General features: G+C 34.9%; 1 protein-coding gene across 8 annotated transcripts in view; it reads right to left on the minus strand.

Moving 5' to 3' along the window:
• Window positions 1-14,817, minus strand: part of Alk (Anaplastic lymphoma kinase) — a 43,073-nt gene extending 28,256 nt beyond the window's left edge. For 2 of the 8 annotated variants that reach the window (XM_031980171.2, XM_031980174.2), the window contains exons 1-3: window positions 6,115-6,569; window positions 4,699-4,873; window positions 249-649 (exon numbers count right to left, since the gene is read on the minus strand). In XM_031980171.2, coding sequence (XP_031836031.1) covers window positions 249-649; window positions 4,699-4,721 — 424 coding nt within the window. In that variant the 5' untranslated portion in view covers window positions 4,722-4,873; window positions 6,115-6,569. Of the gene's footprint in view, window positions 1-248; window positions 650-4,667; window positions 4,874-6,114; window positions 6,575-14,159 lie in introns of those variants that run through there. The other 6 variants (XM_031980176.2, XM_076373724.1, XM_031980172.2 and 3 more) reach the window with 5 other exon arrangements.
• Between the last annotated feature and the right edge of the window lie 416 nt (window positions 14,818-15,233).

The raw sequence follows: 15,233 nt of genomic DNA on the forward strand, positions 1-15,233 counted from the left end.
TTTAATTAACAATATCTACAGCATTAATTTCATTTTCTTCATATAAAATGTCCGCAATCGGTCTTGCTTGGTCTATACATCGAACGCCGAAGTGATCCGGGCATCCTAAGTGGAAAAGTCCCCTTGCCTCTGTCCACTTTCAGCTTGTTGGTCGATGGAGCTAACGTGAGAAGCGTGCAGTAAATCGCGACTCAAGAATCGTCGTGAGAAAGCAGTCTAACTCCATCCCCTAATCTCTTTCATCTTACCATCCATCGTGTGACTTGCGTCCGTCCTCGGCCCGTATTTAATGTCACCCGGCGTGGCCACTTTGAAGTCGAAGCTGTGATCTTGATCAAGTCTAGTAGTGTTCCAGGGCCAGTTGCAGGCTACATCGAAATCGCAGTAACCGAGCTCGTTCTGCCGTCGTAGGGCTAGCCTCAGTTCCTTGGTACCGCGCGGCATCCTCTCCTTCCAGTCGCAACAGGTGCCGGTGATGTAGCAGAGGCCGAGGAGGATCCTCAGCACGAAGTCGCCCGTGAAGCGGAATCTACATCGGCAATCGGGCCCAGTGCGAATCGCCTGTCTCGAATTCGCGGTCAACACCCCAGACGACCGCGTAGCTCTGATCATTACTCCGTGGTTTCCTCGTATAGCCGCTCGATATATCCTGCGAAGAAAAAAGAAGGAACAGGGTAACACGCAACGCTCCGCGTTTCTCTTTCACCTGGTCCGCTTTGGAGGAGCGTAGGGGACTTTTGATTTAAGCTGGCGAGAAAACCTCCTTTGGCAGCGTTCTCGGAATAGATCGCATGAAGGCCATGCGTCGAACGTCGTCGAACAGCATTTTTGTAGCTGGAAACGCCTCGCGGCTGGCTAATTGGGCGCGCGACTGAAACCTTCGAACGTCACGTTCTCTCGCAAACATCTCTTCTTGGATACATCACAGTTATAATTACTATTCTAGCTTTTACGGGTTCGCGTTCGAGGAAACCTTATCAGCTTTTAGAAATGAAAAGGAATTTTTCTTTTGTTCAGATGATTTGGCATTGTGAGGTAATTGTTTGGGAGTGGGTGTGTTGGAGTGTGAAGGGGTTGTGAGATTGTTAGCCCCTTGTGGTCGTGTGTGAAGATAGACTTGATGTTAAGTTTTCAATAGCTGTGTGCTTTATTAATTTTTTATATCGTGTGTACAATTAACCAGTTAACTGCGTTTGACGAGTATACACATTTTAAAACACAAAATACTACTAATTTTTTCAACGATGAATTTCTTATTTTTTCAGATAAACATGTAATTCTTTTTTATTTTGTTTTGGTTTTTCATTAAAAAGTACCCTAGGTGCATTCGTCCTGCGTTTAACGAATGCACACTTCATTTTTTAACTTTATTGCGCGCAAAGCGAAAGACTTTTCGAACGAAATTCCGCAATTAACAGGTTTATTAGTAATATTTTTATTGTATCATGTGTGAGTACAATTGTAGGGCTTCGGAATTGTTCTTAAATAAATGATTAAAGTAACATATTAAACTGCAATTCATTTGAGAAACGTCGTAAGTTCCTGAGTAGAAAATCAAGAAGATTCTATACAGACAAGTTCTATATAGACAACTGAAAATGTAATAGAAATACCCTTTTATGTTTTTATAAGTATTATGCCTGATAAAAGGGAATTCGTTAATTGATATTCAATAAATTAATTTCTCTTATATTGAAATTGTTTTTGTATTCAGAGTGAGTCACGCGGAGCAGGTAACAGAAGAAAATTATCCAAACAAAGTTAAAATAATAAGAAAGCTATAAAAGTGAGAGGTACAGCAGTAAACAGATTTCTAAATTCAAGATAATTTCAAGGTCATAGTATACTAATTCATTTAACTTGTCTCAATATCAGTTATAACGCTATAAAATTAAAAATACGTGACACCATTTAGGAAAATATCGGTGATTTTAAAATCAACTTGAAAATAACGCGAAACAAGGAATTCATTTATATCACGGTATTTGTTCTTTCAAATATTATTATTTTTTGTCTGGATCACGTTTTTCTCTTTTCTGTTTTAACAGATATATTTATGTTCTGTTTTTTATTATTTTATAATATAATATAATATTTATTATTTAAAGACGAATAAAATTAAAAATTTCAAGGTATTACTGTAAGTAATGCTACAATGTTGCCTTTAAATTGGAAAATTTATGCCATCAGTGAGACTCCATGAGACGCAAAAAACCATTTGCAGGAAGGAGAGGGTGAGTTGGATAATGAAACGAGGCGATGATTGGCGGAAATGGAATAACTGTTTCGCCGATACTTCATAATTTCCGGTACGCCGCTAATAACGAAATCGTCCCACGTAACGTCATCAACGAAATGTATCCAAGTTTCGTTTTGATACGAAAAGGTAACGAATACATTTTTTCTAAAATACGTAACATCGAAAGATTACGTTTTATTAAACTTTAATGAAGCTACTTTTTCAAATATTGATACTTGTATTTAATTATATATTTATAAAACAGTTTACTATTCGAAAAGTACAACTTAATTTAAGAAGTGCTATTTACACTAATGTCCAAATATCAAATTTGTATTTCAATCTATTCACGATATAATATAATAAATAATCTAAATTTACAACTCAATGTCTAATGTTAATTAATATGAAACTTTTGATTACAGTGTCATTAGAAAATATAAATGTTTTCTAAAAATTTTGTTAACCAAGGATGAAAAACATTTTCAAATATGAAAATTCAATAATATTTTCTCTGCTTTAACAATTACCGCATCTGTTCCTTTGACAATGTATAAAATTTAATAAATAGGTATCGTATAATACTTTTTAAACACTACAAGAATATACCGATTTCGAATTTATCAGAATCAATTTGGTGGTATGGATTTCGTAACTCAAAGGAAACTGTTTGGTAGAATTTCCTAATGTCACTGAGAATTTAAATAAACTAGGAAATGGTTCTCGTAAAAGTCTAGAAAGAATGTTCTAATGCTTTAACGTTCATCAAACACTGTTTCCTATTTTTATTGCTTACGTAAATTATTCCGGTTATCGCGCTCAGCTGTTCAACTAACACACTATTACGACAGACACCAGTCACTGGCTGAACTGAATACTATCAAAAATATTCATCTTCTAAACTGTTCATACATTAATTTTCGTAAATAAAATTATTGATACTTTTTATAAAATTAGGACAACTTCCATAATAAAAATATACAAATTTAGAGTGAATCGGATATTTTTAATTTTTCAGGTTTTTACTTATAAAACGAAGATTTTTAGATTTTTAAAGATTTTTTTTACTGATATCGAAGCTGAATATCTTTTAATGAGAAATTTACGAAAAAAATGTTTATTCTACGTTTTAACTATTAGTCTTTCGCTGTTAAATCTGAACTGATCCGATTCGCCTCGGTCGACCTTAAGACAAATCCACAAGTATTTCAATTTTGATAACAAAGGCTAATGTGAGTATCAGGATACCATTATATTAATAAGAATTTGGCCAGTTAATGTGTTTCAGTGAGTTCTTTCTATAGCAGTACTTATTAAAAAAGAACTCCAAACGCCAAATCTGGAAAATTTTGTTCTTTATCGAAAAGTATTGTATATAACGATGAAAATACATACTGTGATATACGATATGTAATTTCTCTTGTGTAAATAGTCACCAATAGTTCTAAAAAATAACATCCTTTACCTCCTGAAAAATTAGATATTTAAACTGTTCATTTACTGAAGTGACCAATTCCACAAAACGAGAAGCAGTAAAATTTGATCATAGTACATAAATAAAAAATCTGATTAAGTATTGCAACAAATAACTTTGGGAACGTTCAAAAAGTGGAATTAACCATTTTGAGCTGCGAACTTCTCATCTGGCACTTGTGTTTTCCACAAGTATCTTTCAAATTTATTCTAAAAAATATCTCAACGAAAATTGTAACCCTTTATGATCGAACAACACTGTAATGGCGATTTTGTGCTGTAGCATCTAAAATAAAAAGGTTGCGAATAAATATTTTAAGTATTCAAATATCGAAAAATTGACGTATTGTTATCATTCTTTTCTAGTATATAAAACTTCGATGCACGATTCGGTTTTTTATGAAAAGAACTTTTAGCTCTGCACTCGAGTAACATATTTCAAATATAATTTAATTCGACGCAGCAAAATTATAAAATTTTATATTCAATACTAAATCGTGTATAAGTAAATAATAGCATATGGAACATTGAATTAAAATAATCCTGTTGTTTAATTTATATATGAATTTGTTTGCGTTAGTTGTCAAATACGTCATCGAATGTATTTCAATATTTCATTAAGCACTCATAAATATTTACAGTAAAGAAGACTTTTGAGTGCAAAGGGTTAACCCCTTGCCTTATGATTTATTTCTCAACTATGTTCGATACAACTACTCTATCGTTAATAATCCATTAGGAAAAGGAAAAATGTTGATGCTTATTCTACGTCTACTCAAAAGGTCAACAATTGATAATAGAAAAGTAATGTTTAATTTATATTAAAGAATGAAAGAAATAACACTTAGATTCGTCAAATGCAGTTTAAAATTTTCATCACAAGTCTGAAACGATGTTGTATGTCAAGGGGTTAATAATCGACAAAGAAATAATCCGAAGATTAAATTTGTTTCACCTTCGACCGAAAGCGGTGTTGAAAAATGTACCAGCATAGTTTCACCGTGTTCATCCGTTTCGTCTCGCGTCAGCAGCACTCCTCTATCTTCGCTCGTCGCCCGCCTCTTGTCAGCCGTGCATTGTCTCCATGTGACAATGACCACGGTTTCGATGTGTTCTTCGTTCGATTGTTTTTTATCGACCGATTTTCCGGGTTTCTTTTACCTGTTACCAAATGAAAACGGTTAGACGAGAATAATCCACGTCAACACGTTAATGCCTTATGCGTCGTCAACACTCAATATTCCTTTCAAAAAAAAAGCTACGCAACACAATTAACACTAAAACTACCAGACAGGTCAAAATGACCCGTATCTCATTTTTTCATTTTGCAATTATTAAAAAGATAACAGATTTTTCGGAGATAATATTAAAAAAATTGATTTAACAATACGTAATGTGAATTATAAATCAATTCAAGTCTTAACAGATGCGCTCTTGAAGTTTTTACAGAGGAATTTCAAGTCAGTTTAACTGCTCGGTAAGTTAGTACTGGAACTATCGAGCATTTATTAGAGTTGATATGTAATCCTTATAAAGATTGTATTGGGTTGATGCAAAATTTTTGACGTCCTTTATTTAATATATTACATTCTGTAATAACTCTTTTCATTCGACAATATCTGTCACTGTAAGCACTCATTATTTTCATACATAAACTACAGGTGGGAAGTATTTTATTTCTATGAGCCACGTGTTGATGATTAATATCAAATTGAAAATTGAATTTTAAATGGTGACCGAGAATCGTCTCTCGACTGTAAAGGGATAATATTTATAAAAATTACTTAGATTATATAATAATAGAAGCGTCCTTTATATACTTTATAATAGTTTGAAAGCAGACGTTATTTGTTTCGAAGAAACAAATTTGTCTACTAACCATGTACAAGCGACAACATTTTTGCATCAACCCAATAACTACACATTTTTCTCGATTTCCTCAGATATTTATTACAGCATTTAAGTGAAACTATTTCTAAAACCATTCTGGATATTGAATACATTCAAAATATCGATAATTATAAAATAAGAGAACTAAAACTCGCCATTTTGACGTGTACGGAAGTTCAAGGTGTTAAACAATTTAATATTAGATTGTTTACGTTATGACTCCTTAACACATTCACTGCCACGAGAATTCTAAGCATTTTATATATAGTGCTGTTGCATATCGAAAATAAATAACACTAGAAACAATAATCAATAATTTCTCACAGTTCCTACCTAACACCCTTATCTACAGACCATTCTTCACGAAAATTCAAATTTTAACGCACAGACATAGAATCTCAATGGCAAATGGTTTTTCCTAAACGTTACAAGAACTGTACCCCATTTATACATATTTCTCACATCGTGGTTCTTCTGCGCAATTTTCCAAGTTTGGTTGTCTAGCTACTTACGTTACTAAACCCCTTTAGTCCGCAACGATCTTCTTGTCGCAATCGTTCTCAATTCGGAAACTCCGGTTATGAGTGACATCAACGTGGCAATCAACGTGTCAACTACGAGTTTTGCGACAAAACATACGAAAATTATTGGATATTCGATGTCTCGAGTGTTTAGGCGACGTGGAAAGGGAGCGGCGCGACGGCGACGCTCGCAAACGACGAAACCTATGTAGTAACTAGCTGCATCGCGTTATAGGATCTCGCACTCTCAACTGGATAATCTCTTGGTTGTCGTTAACGGCAATCGAGGAACTCTCTGTTTCCTTTTTCCTCTGTCCTGTTATCCGTCCACCCTTCTCTAATTCCCTACAGCCCTCGCGCTCTCTATCCACGTCTCTTTTTCTACCCGGCGCTGCTGTCCCTCTCTTTTCCGGAATATTGAAGCGATCGCTCTCGACAAGTGCGAATCAAGTGCTCTCCCGGCGCGATTCGCCGCGAGATTTAGACGGTGTGCACCGACGGTTATGTACTCTTGTTTTACACTGTGGATAGGTAAGGCACGTTACATGCCAACGGTGTAACGGCGCACAGTGGTCGATTAACCCTTTACATTCGATTTATTTTCAATGTTGTTGGGTGTAAACTTTGATTTATTTTTAGGGAAATGAATTAAAGTAATTTACAGCGGTAGAATTCAATGTTTTAGGTTTATTTCATGTATTATTATTATAAGATTTCGTTTTTATAATCTTTTAAAGTGTCGTACTTTTCCAAACAATTTTCAAATTTGTATTGTCCTCTCAAGCACGACATACGAGTGCAAAGGGTTAACACTATTTCTACCGAAGGTGTCAAAAGACGCCTGAAATTCTAACTTAAAATTATTTTCTATGTTTAGTGGTATATTCTGAATTGACTCTTCGATTTTTCCAATAATGATTATAAAATTAACTGTAAGAAATGTTCAAAATTCAATTGTGGGAAAATGGTTATCCTGTTAGCTGTGGCATTTAGTTTGAAAAATCTCTCGTTTTGTGCACGATAAAATAAAAAAATGTAGTGTGCACTCATCAAATGCAGGACGAATACATCTAGGGTATATTTTACTGAAAAACCAAAGCAAAGTAAAGAAGAATTACATGTTTATCTAAAAAAAGTAAGGATTTCATCGTTGTAAGAATTAGTACCATTTGAAGCTTTAAGATGACGTGTATACACGTCAAAGGCAGTTAACTATGTAGTTAGCACTATTTCTACGTAGGTGTCAAAAGACACCTTCTGAAATTTTAACTTAACTAGTTAACATGTTCCATGACACCGCAAATTTCAATTATATTTTGCTTATAAAGTATATCGATTTTTTAAATAATATGTTAACACTAGAACTGCCAGAGATGTCAAAATAATCCATTCCTGATTTCTTCTTCTTACAATGATTAAAAAGATAACAGACAATTCTCTGCAAAATTACTACAGAAATTGATTTAGCAATAGGCAAACTGAATTGTAAATTAATAGAAATCTCAATCGTAACAGTGTTGAAGTTTCTATAGTTCGGTAGTTCTAGTGTTAAGTTATATTTGAGTTTTTGGTGACTTTTACATATTCTTATACCATTCCTTCATGTTCCTACTGTTTTGTCACGTGTACTGCTATTCTTGGCTACGTGTCTCATAAAAATATTTTCTTGCAAAAATTACTATGTATCGTATATGGTGCACGTGGCACTGGACATGTTAACTGCGTTCGATGAGTGTGCACGTCATCTTAAAGCGTAAAATGGTACATATTTATTCGGTATATTATCGGATAAGAAAAATGACTTTCAAGATTTGGATCATTTGTAAATACTTCAGGTTTTCGGTTATAAAAAAGGTTAAATAAAAAAATGTGACAATTATATGTATTAGACTACAATAAATCAAATGACATAGAAATTTCCCATTTTCAAAACAGTTTTTTTGTTATTTTTGTCCTGTTTTTCCGCACATCGACCATTGTGTGCCATCTTTGAGCTTTGATGGGCATCAGTTTTTGTCTTCCGGTGTGGATTCGAGTATCGACTCCGTGCCCAATCTGTATGGGATTATTGAACTCTTCGACATCGTGAAATAAATGTTAACCCTCTATTACATTCCGTTTCCGATCGGAAGCCTGTTTCATTTTCTAAAATTCAGAAAAAACCCAAACATTAAATATATCGGATAACTGTATAGATTGTAATAGTTAAGTTGGAGAATTTAATTTTTTAATTTTTAATGCGATTTATATAATGAATGTAAATTTAATTTTTGAAAAACTAAACGTGATTCAAATTGCAACGGACGAATGGAAAGGTGAGGAAGTCAACGAAACTATCAATGAGCGATAAAGTCCAATAAAATCTTAAATGTTACGTTCCAAGAGTGTATCTACTTGACCTCCTGTTCAATGTTTTGAACCAACGAGTAACGAGAATTCTACGTCTCTATGCTTCCTGTGTCGTCTCTCGATTTCGTTCGATTCTGTGAATGCAAACTACTTTGATAAACAATTCCAACTTGCCAATTAAATCGAGCAATTTGTTGCTATTGGTTTCAGTACCAGTCACTGTAACTATTCCTATTTTTAGGTATATACATTGCAGATCAACGAAAATGTTGGAATAAGCCAGACCTTTCTAATTCTTTCAACGATAAATTATTTATTTCTTCGTATAAACATGTAATTCTTCTTTGATTTGCTTTGGTTTTTCATTAAAATATACCCTATATGCATTCGTCCTGCATTTGACGAATACACACTTCATTTTTTAGCGTTATTGACACAAAACGGGAGATTATTCAAATTAAATTTTACAATAAACAGGTTAATACTATTTCTAGGATAACATAGATGTTAATAATTTCATATTTCAACGTGATAATGCTGCAATTCACGCATCAGAGTACAGTTCTTACATAAAAAATATAAGATTTTTATCATGGCTCGTTCTCTTGATTCGAACATTATAGAAAATTTTTTAAGAATAATTGCCAGAAAAATCTACAGCAATAACAGGTGATATAAGACTGTTACTGAATTATGGAACCCAGTGAACGAAGCGTGGAATGGTAACAAAGCACGCTAAGAAGTTTAATATTGTGAATGCCAAACTGATTTTTTAATGTCATTCATAAGAAACGATGGTTACACAAAGTATTAATATAAAAAACAATTAAAAAATATTGCTAATTTTCATTTTATGTATGTAGAATATTGGTGACCTTATAGAAATTTCGCAATTAATTTTGTTAGATTATATTTTTGTACTTTTCCAGAAATAAAAATGTTATGATCATTTTTACGAATATAAATTAAATGCCCGCTTAACTTACGCTTAAAATGCTGCCAGACACAAATTTATCTCTAGTGTAGACTAATTATAAGATTTTACAAAAAAACGTGGCTCAATTTCAAATCATAGATATTTCCGGCACTGTATTCTTAACATAAGAACAACCGAGCGTTTAACATGATTAATACATAATCCTTGTAAAAACTGTAACCATAGATTTTCCTTCGATTTCATCATATATTGATTATAGTATTGAAAAGTCACTATTTATTTTTCAAATCATTTCGTATATTTAAAGCTTTTAAGACATCAATAGTTGCAAAATAAGAAAACTGAAACCCGTGATATTGACGGGTGCGGTTTTTCTAGTATTAACACTATTTCTACCGAAGGTGTCAAAAGGCACCCTTTAAAATTTTAACTTAAAATTATTTCCCAGGATTAGTTATACATTCTGAATTGACTTTTCGACGTTTCCAATGGCGATTATAACATTAATTATAGGAAATTACCAAAATCAAATTGAGGAAAAGTGATTAACCTGAGAAAATCATTTTGAAGTTAAAGTTTCAAAAGATGCCTCCTGACAAGTATCAGTAGAAACAGTGTTAAACAAATAAATAAAATGGCATATTCAACACAGTTGAATTTATTTGCTTTTCTAAGTTGGATAACGTTCATAAACATTTTTGAAAACCCGAAAACATATACTAACAATAAAACGAATTAAAAGACACGTGAAAACAAGTAATATTTACACTTTTTGTAAATTTATCTAATTCGTTTATCTCTAACCGCGATGCGCGGAGGAAATGGTTTCGTTTCCGAGTTACATTTGAACGTATACAACGTTTTGTGTTTCTGCTTAATGTGACAAATGTATGTAAAATTATCCTGCCGCTAGTCGTTTCGTTTGATGGCACGGTGAAAGGCGGCTTTTACTAGTGACTGATATCGGTAAGTGGTAACTGATGTACCGAATATCAGGTTTATATGTACTATGCCCATCATCCCCTGCGAATAATGTTTCTTTGAGTGATATGTCCACAGACGATAGTTAGACGCATTGTTTGAAGAATGTTATTGTTGTTTGTTGTATCTCACGAGGGAACCTTTCAACCAGCACACGCCGATTTTGATGAAACTGATGTGAAACAGTTTTCAAGAAAATATTTCACACATATTTTTTCTTATTAGCCAACATCCACTTTGAAGAAGTGAAAACACTCCCCAAAGTTCAGGGTTGGCAGTATATTTTTTACAATGCCCCTAAAACTAGGGGGTGTAGAAAAAAAGGTTTTTTTTAAATTGTTCACCTTGAAATGAACAATTCAGATTTTTTTTCTACACCCCCCCCCCCCCCAGTTTCAGGAACATTGTAAAAAATATACTGCCAACTCTGAACTTTGGGAAGTGTTTACACCTCCTCAAAGTAGATGTTGGCCGATAAGAAAAAATACGTTCCTTGAGAACTATGTCTTACATAAGTTTCATCAAAATCGGCGTGTACTGGTTGAAATGGTTCCCTTGTAAGTACAAACGTGCACCTTGGAAAGAGAATGGAAATTTACCACACGTTTTGCTGAACACCAGAACTATCGGTCATTTAACACGATTAATATGTAATCCCTCTAAAAATTGTAGCAATAGATTATTTGCAGTTTCTTCGGACATTCATTATAGTATTCAAGAGAAACTATTTATCTTCAAGGCCATTTCTCGAAACCAGTCATTATCACTGATACTGTAGTTCTAGCGTTACAATAGAAGGGAACAAATGTTGCCAGTGGCCAGTTTTGTCCAAATACGTAATCTGTTTTGATATTTATAATATGCATCTAATCTTAAATCGGTACACCTGCTAAGATAAATGTATATACCAGTAACTATATAATTATTTAAGGTTATAAGATTTATATCATATATTTTATACTGAATATTTGTATTTATATAAACTTCATTGGTCAGTTATTGGTACATTTGTCTTAAGTAATTCATTACTTAATGATCAACCTTATTTCACGTATACTTTGTTTGCAAATTTTTATTTCGTTATATTTGTGAAGGTCTCCTATTTTTCTATCTGTTTCACATATTGTTACATCATTAGTGAATCTAATCTTTTAATTTTCTTTTTCATTTCAATAATACTATACTTACTAATTCTCTTCTTTATTTTATTAGTGCCGTGTTTATTAATATTATATTTCTTGTTTTATTCACACTTAATATTGACATTCCTTTTTCGTTTTGCAAATACCATATTCAATTTTGCGACAATATTTCAGTATTCCTTAAATGCTCACAACCACAAGATAAGCAACCATTGAACTGTTTAACGGTACAAGTATAGTGATATATTTTAGTATTTTAAGTGTTATATTTTGATACTTCAATCTAAACTAAAGAAGATACCCCATTTTCGATAAATATACAGAAGACGTTAATCGTATCACCAATTTTTGTTGGATTATCCATTAATAACAAATCTGAAAATAAATTCATAATTGATCAGTTGAGTTTTTACCAAAATAAATGATATGATAAGAGAGTAAACGTTTTAATGTATCAGATTTTTATTAAAAATGTTGAACAAAACGACATGCATACGAATAAACGATTTCACGAAGCTTCTAGAAATTATAAAATAAAAAAATTAATTTGTTTAAGACAAACAACATATGTGCTAATGTAAGAAAAAATAAATTATAATTTACATATATTCAGCCAATCTATTTTAAAAATAATTTCGCCTTTAATTTTCAAATATTTTAAAGCAACCCTTAATGCACACGTTATTGAAATTATTATTTGTGGTAAAATGAAATGTCATTAATAATAAGATAAGTGAAATCAGAAAATTCAGAAACGTGTTTGTTTTATCTCTAATTTAATAATTCTTTAATTATTATCTTGATCTTTAGCATTGTTACATGGTTCATTAATTATGAGAAAGGAAGTTTGGGTGAACATTTGCAATCCACATTTTATAAAGCAAAAGAAGAGTAGAAAAATATTTTCAAATTGATTCAGTTTGCTTATGCATTCGTAGAAAAATTGTTCAAATCGAGTTTGAATTTTTGAGTTATTTAGTTCTTGAGTAAATATCTTTTCATTCGTGAAATACATAAATTTTCCTCGTCTCATTTAACCCAGCTATATTGAACTGCATAACGACGCAGTTACCGTTCCAATTACTCAAGCGTACCTAGGAGAACTAGATTTGTGGATCCTGCAAAACGATTATATCATATTAACAAATCATATTAATGAAAATACACTCTTCTAATAAACATCGGATCTATAATTGAAATCATACAAACATATTTAATCTAACCGCACGTGTTTGTGTGTTGACCTCAAATGCAAAAATATACAATATCTTTATATCTTATAAATTGTTAAAAAAATAAAATATTTCATCATTCTATTAACAATTTTAAAAGATGTAACATTTGAAAACTGTATTATTGCTATTGTTATTAAAATTTCAAGAAAGTTTTTTAAACAATCAACTTAAACACGTGTTCAGAACAAAAACGTGTAAAACGCAAAATCTTGGTATTCGTTTATATAAAACGTAAATAACAAAATTAATTGCTTCGCTCGTAATATTTGTATCACAATTTCAAAAGCTTACGAACCCCTGAAACTTGCGCACCCACTTAACAGTTATACAATCTCTAATTAAAAGTATGAAGCACGTTATCCAATTAACTAGAGCATTGACTTTAAGTAGAAAGGTGTAAAGCACTTTTATCTTTTTACCTGAAGCATAGTTATCGATAAGAAACACTATTAAGTTCCTCATTACCGTGAGATTATTAAACGAACTGACGTAATACCTTACGAAACTATTTAAAAGCCGCCATTAATTTATAACATTCTGCATGTTACCTAAAACTTCATCGTTACGCTAACCTCGATTAGCTATGATACGTTAGATCGCGAGACGCAAAATTATAAGAAGTATCGTAATAAGAAATCACACGTTTCACCTTACAAAAATTAAACTCGACAAAACCGTCTACTAATTTTTCATATAAAAATGATAACTTTCGCCATGCTCGAAATGTCTGTTACCCTGATTCACTAGGAAATCACGTAATCAATACCAGGTTACCGAATTCCCCGATATTAACACACCGATATACTCAATCCTATCGTTTTTCCACGAACTCAGATCACTTCGCAACAAGAACGTCACAAATTGACTACATCCGATCCAAACTTCCCATACCACCAAGATTCCATGTATCCCCGCATCCCTCAAAAAAACTTCTCTCTCGTCGCCTACAAAATGGGTCGTGCCGCGTTTCGGCATTAACCGAGCGGCAAATATCGAATTTTGATAAACGACGCTGCAACCGATATTTCCAGCCTCCTCTATTCCGGACCACGATAACCCGAACGTTCAATAAAACCGCCTTTCTCCCGCAGTTTCACAGACGCTGGAACGCGTATCAACGTTTGATAAATGTCAAACGGGGGAATGCCAGCCATGGAAAACAGCCGTGGCGTTCGGACCTCCCAGCAATCATGTTCTCGATATCCCCGCACTCCAGACCCAGGAAACTCCTTAAAACCCATTACCATCGTATCTCCAGTACCCGAACATGCGTCTAATCACAGGCAGTTCCCAGGGAAACCACAGTCCACGTCGCTCGAGTCGAAGACCATCGGGCAAACGACAAGATTTACTGCGCAATAACGATACAATAGAGGACACAAAGCTACTCACATCGATCAGGTGAACAATTCGTCGCCAGGTATCCGTGTATCTCCGAGGGATGCATCACCAGATCACAAACATCCGCATTATATCAGCCCAATCGCGCACTTTCGCGTCGTTTCTTCTCGTTGCTCGGCCCGGTAGCTAACTCTAGGTCCAGAGGACATCCACCATCAGCCCGAGGAGCCACGGTTCGCCGGTCCCCGAGTGATCCGTGCGATTTCGACACGCGCGGCCCGCACGCAAATTGATTCGCGGAAGATCTCTCGGCACCCTCGAGTACCAGCGCGTCTCCGTATCTCGTCTCTCACCCCGACAATCGATAAATGTCCTCTCCCTCTCCCTCTATTCTCTCTTTCTCTCTCTCCCTCTCTCTCTCTCTCTCTCTCTCTCTCTCTCTTTCTCTTGCTCCCTCTCGCAGTATCCTAGCCAGTGTTCCTCTCCGAGCTCGACCGCCCCCTCTCTTTTTTCCCCTGTTCTCTTCGATCTGTCCCTCTCGCCGGTTTGTCCCCCGGATCCGGCGAAGAAGGTGTCGGGAACGATCAACCCGCAGCGGGACGGTTTCCGTTTTCGGTCGGTCGGCCGGCCGGGACGCGTCTCGGGTGGCGAGAGGTCGGGACGTTCGAGCTCGGGAGCAACGGTAGCGGCGGCGGCGGCGGCGGCGGTGGCTCCAGCGGCGCGTCTCTTTGCGCGTAACACGCGTGGACCGAGAACGCGGCGGGTGGTTCAGCAACCGCCGATCGATGATACGTTCATCGGGATTCACCTTGGGCGCGTATCCGCGCCAGACTCCGGCTCTCCGCCGGCTAACGTCCGCAAGCACTCGGAAATGTGTAATGTTCCTGACGAAAAAATCCTGCGAACCCTCGGGAGCGAGATGAAGAAACAATGATGCAGGCGGAGAGAGAAAGAGAGAGAAAGAGTGATAAAGAGAGAGGTAGGGGTATAAAGTTTCTGTCTAGGAGTGGGGCGAGGAGGGAAGCGAGCTGAGGGAGGAGGGTGGAAAGAGAATGAGACAAGTGGTCGGCCGGGTGAAAAGGGAAAAAGGGAGGGCGGAAGAATGTGATTTAGCGGGAGAGGAGG

This window comes from Nomia melanderi, chromosome 1 (genome assembly GCF_051020985.1).
Source record: "Nomia melanderi isolate GNS246 chromosome 1, iyNomMela1, whole genome shotgun sequence".
Classification (NCBI taxonomy): Eukaryota; Metazoa; Arthropoda; class Insecta; order Hymenoptera; family Halictidae; genus Nomia; species Nomia melanderi.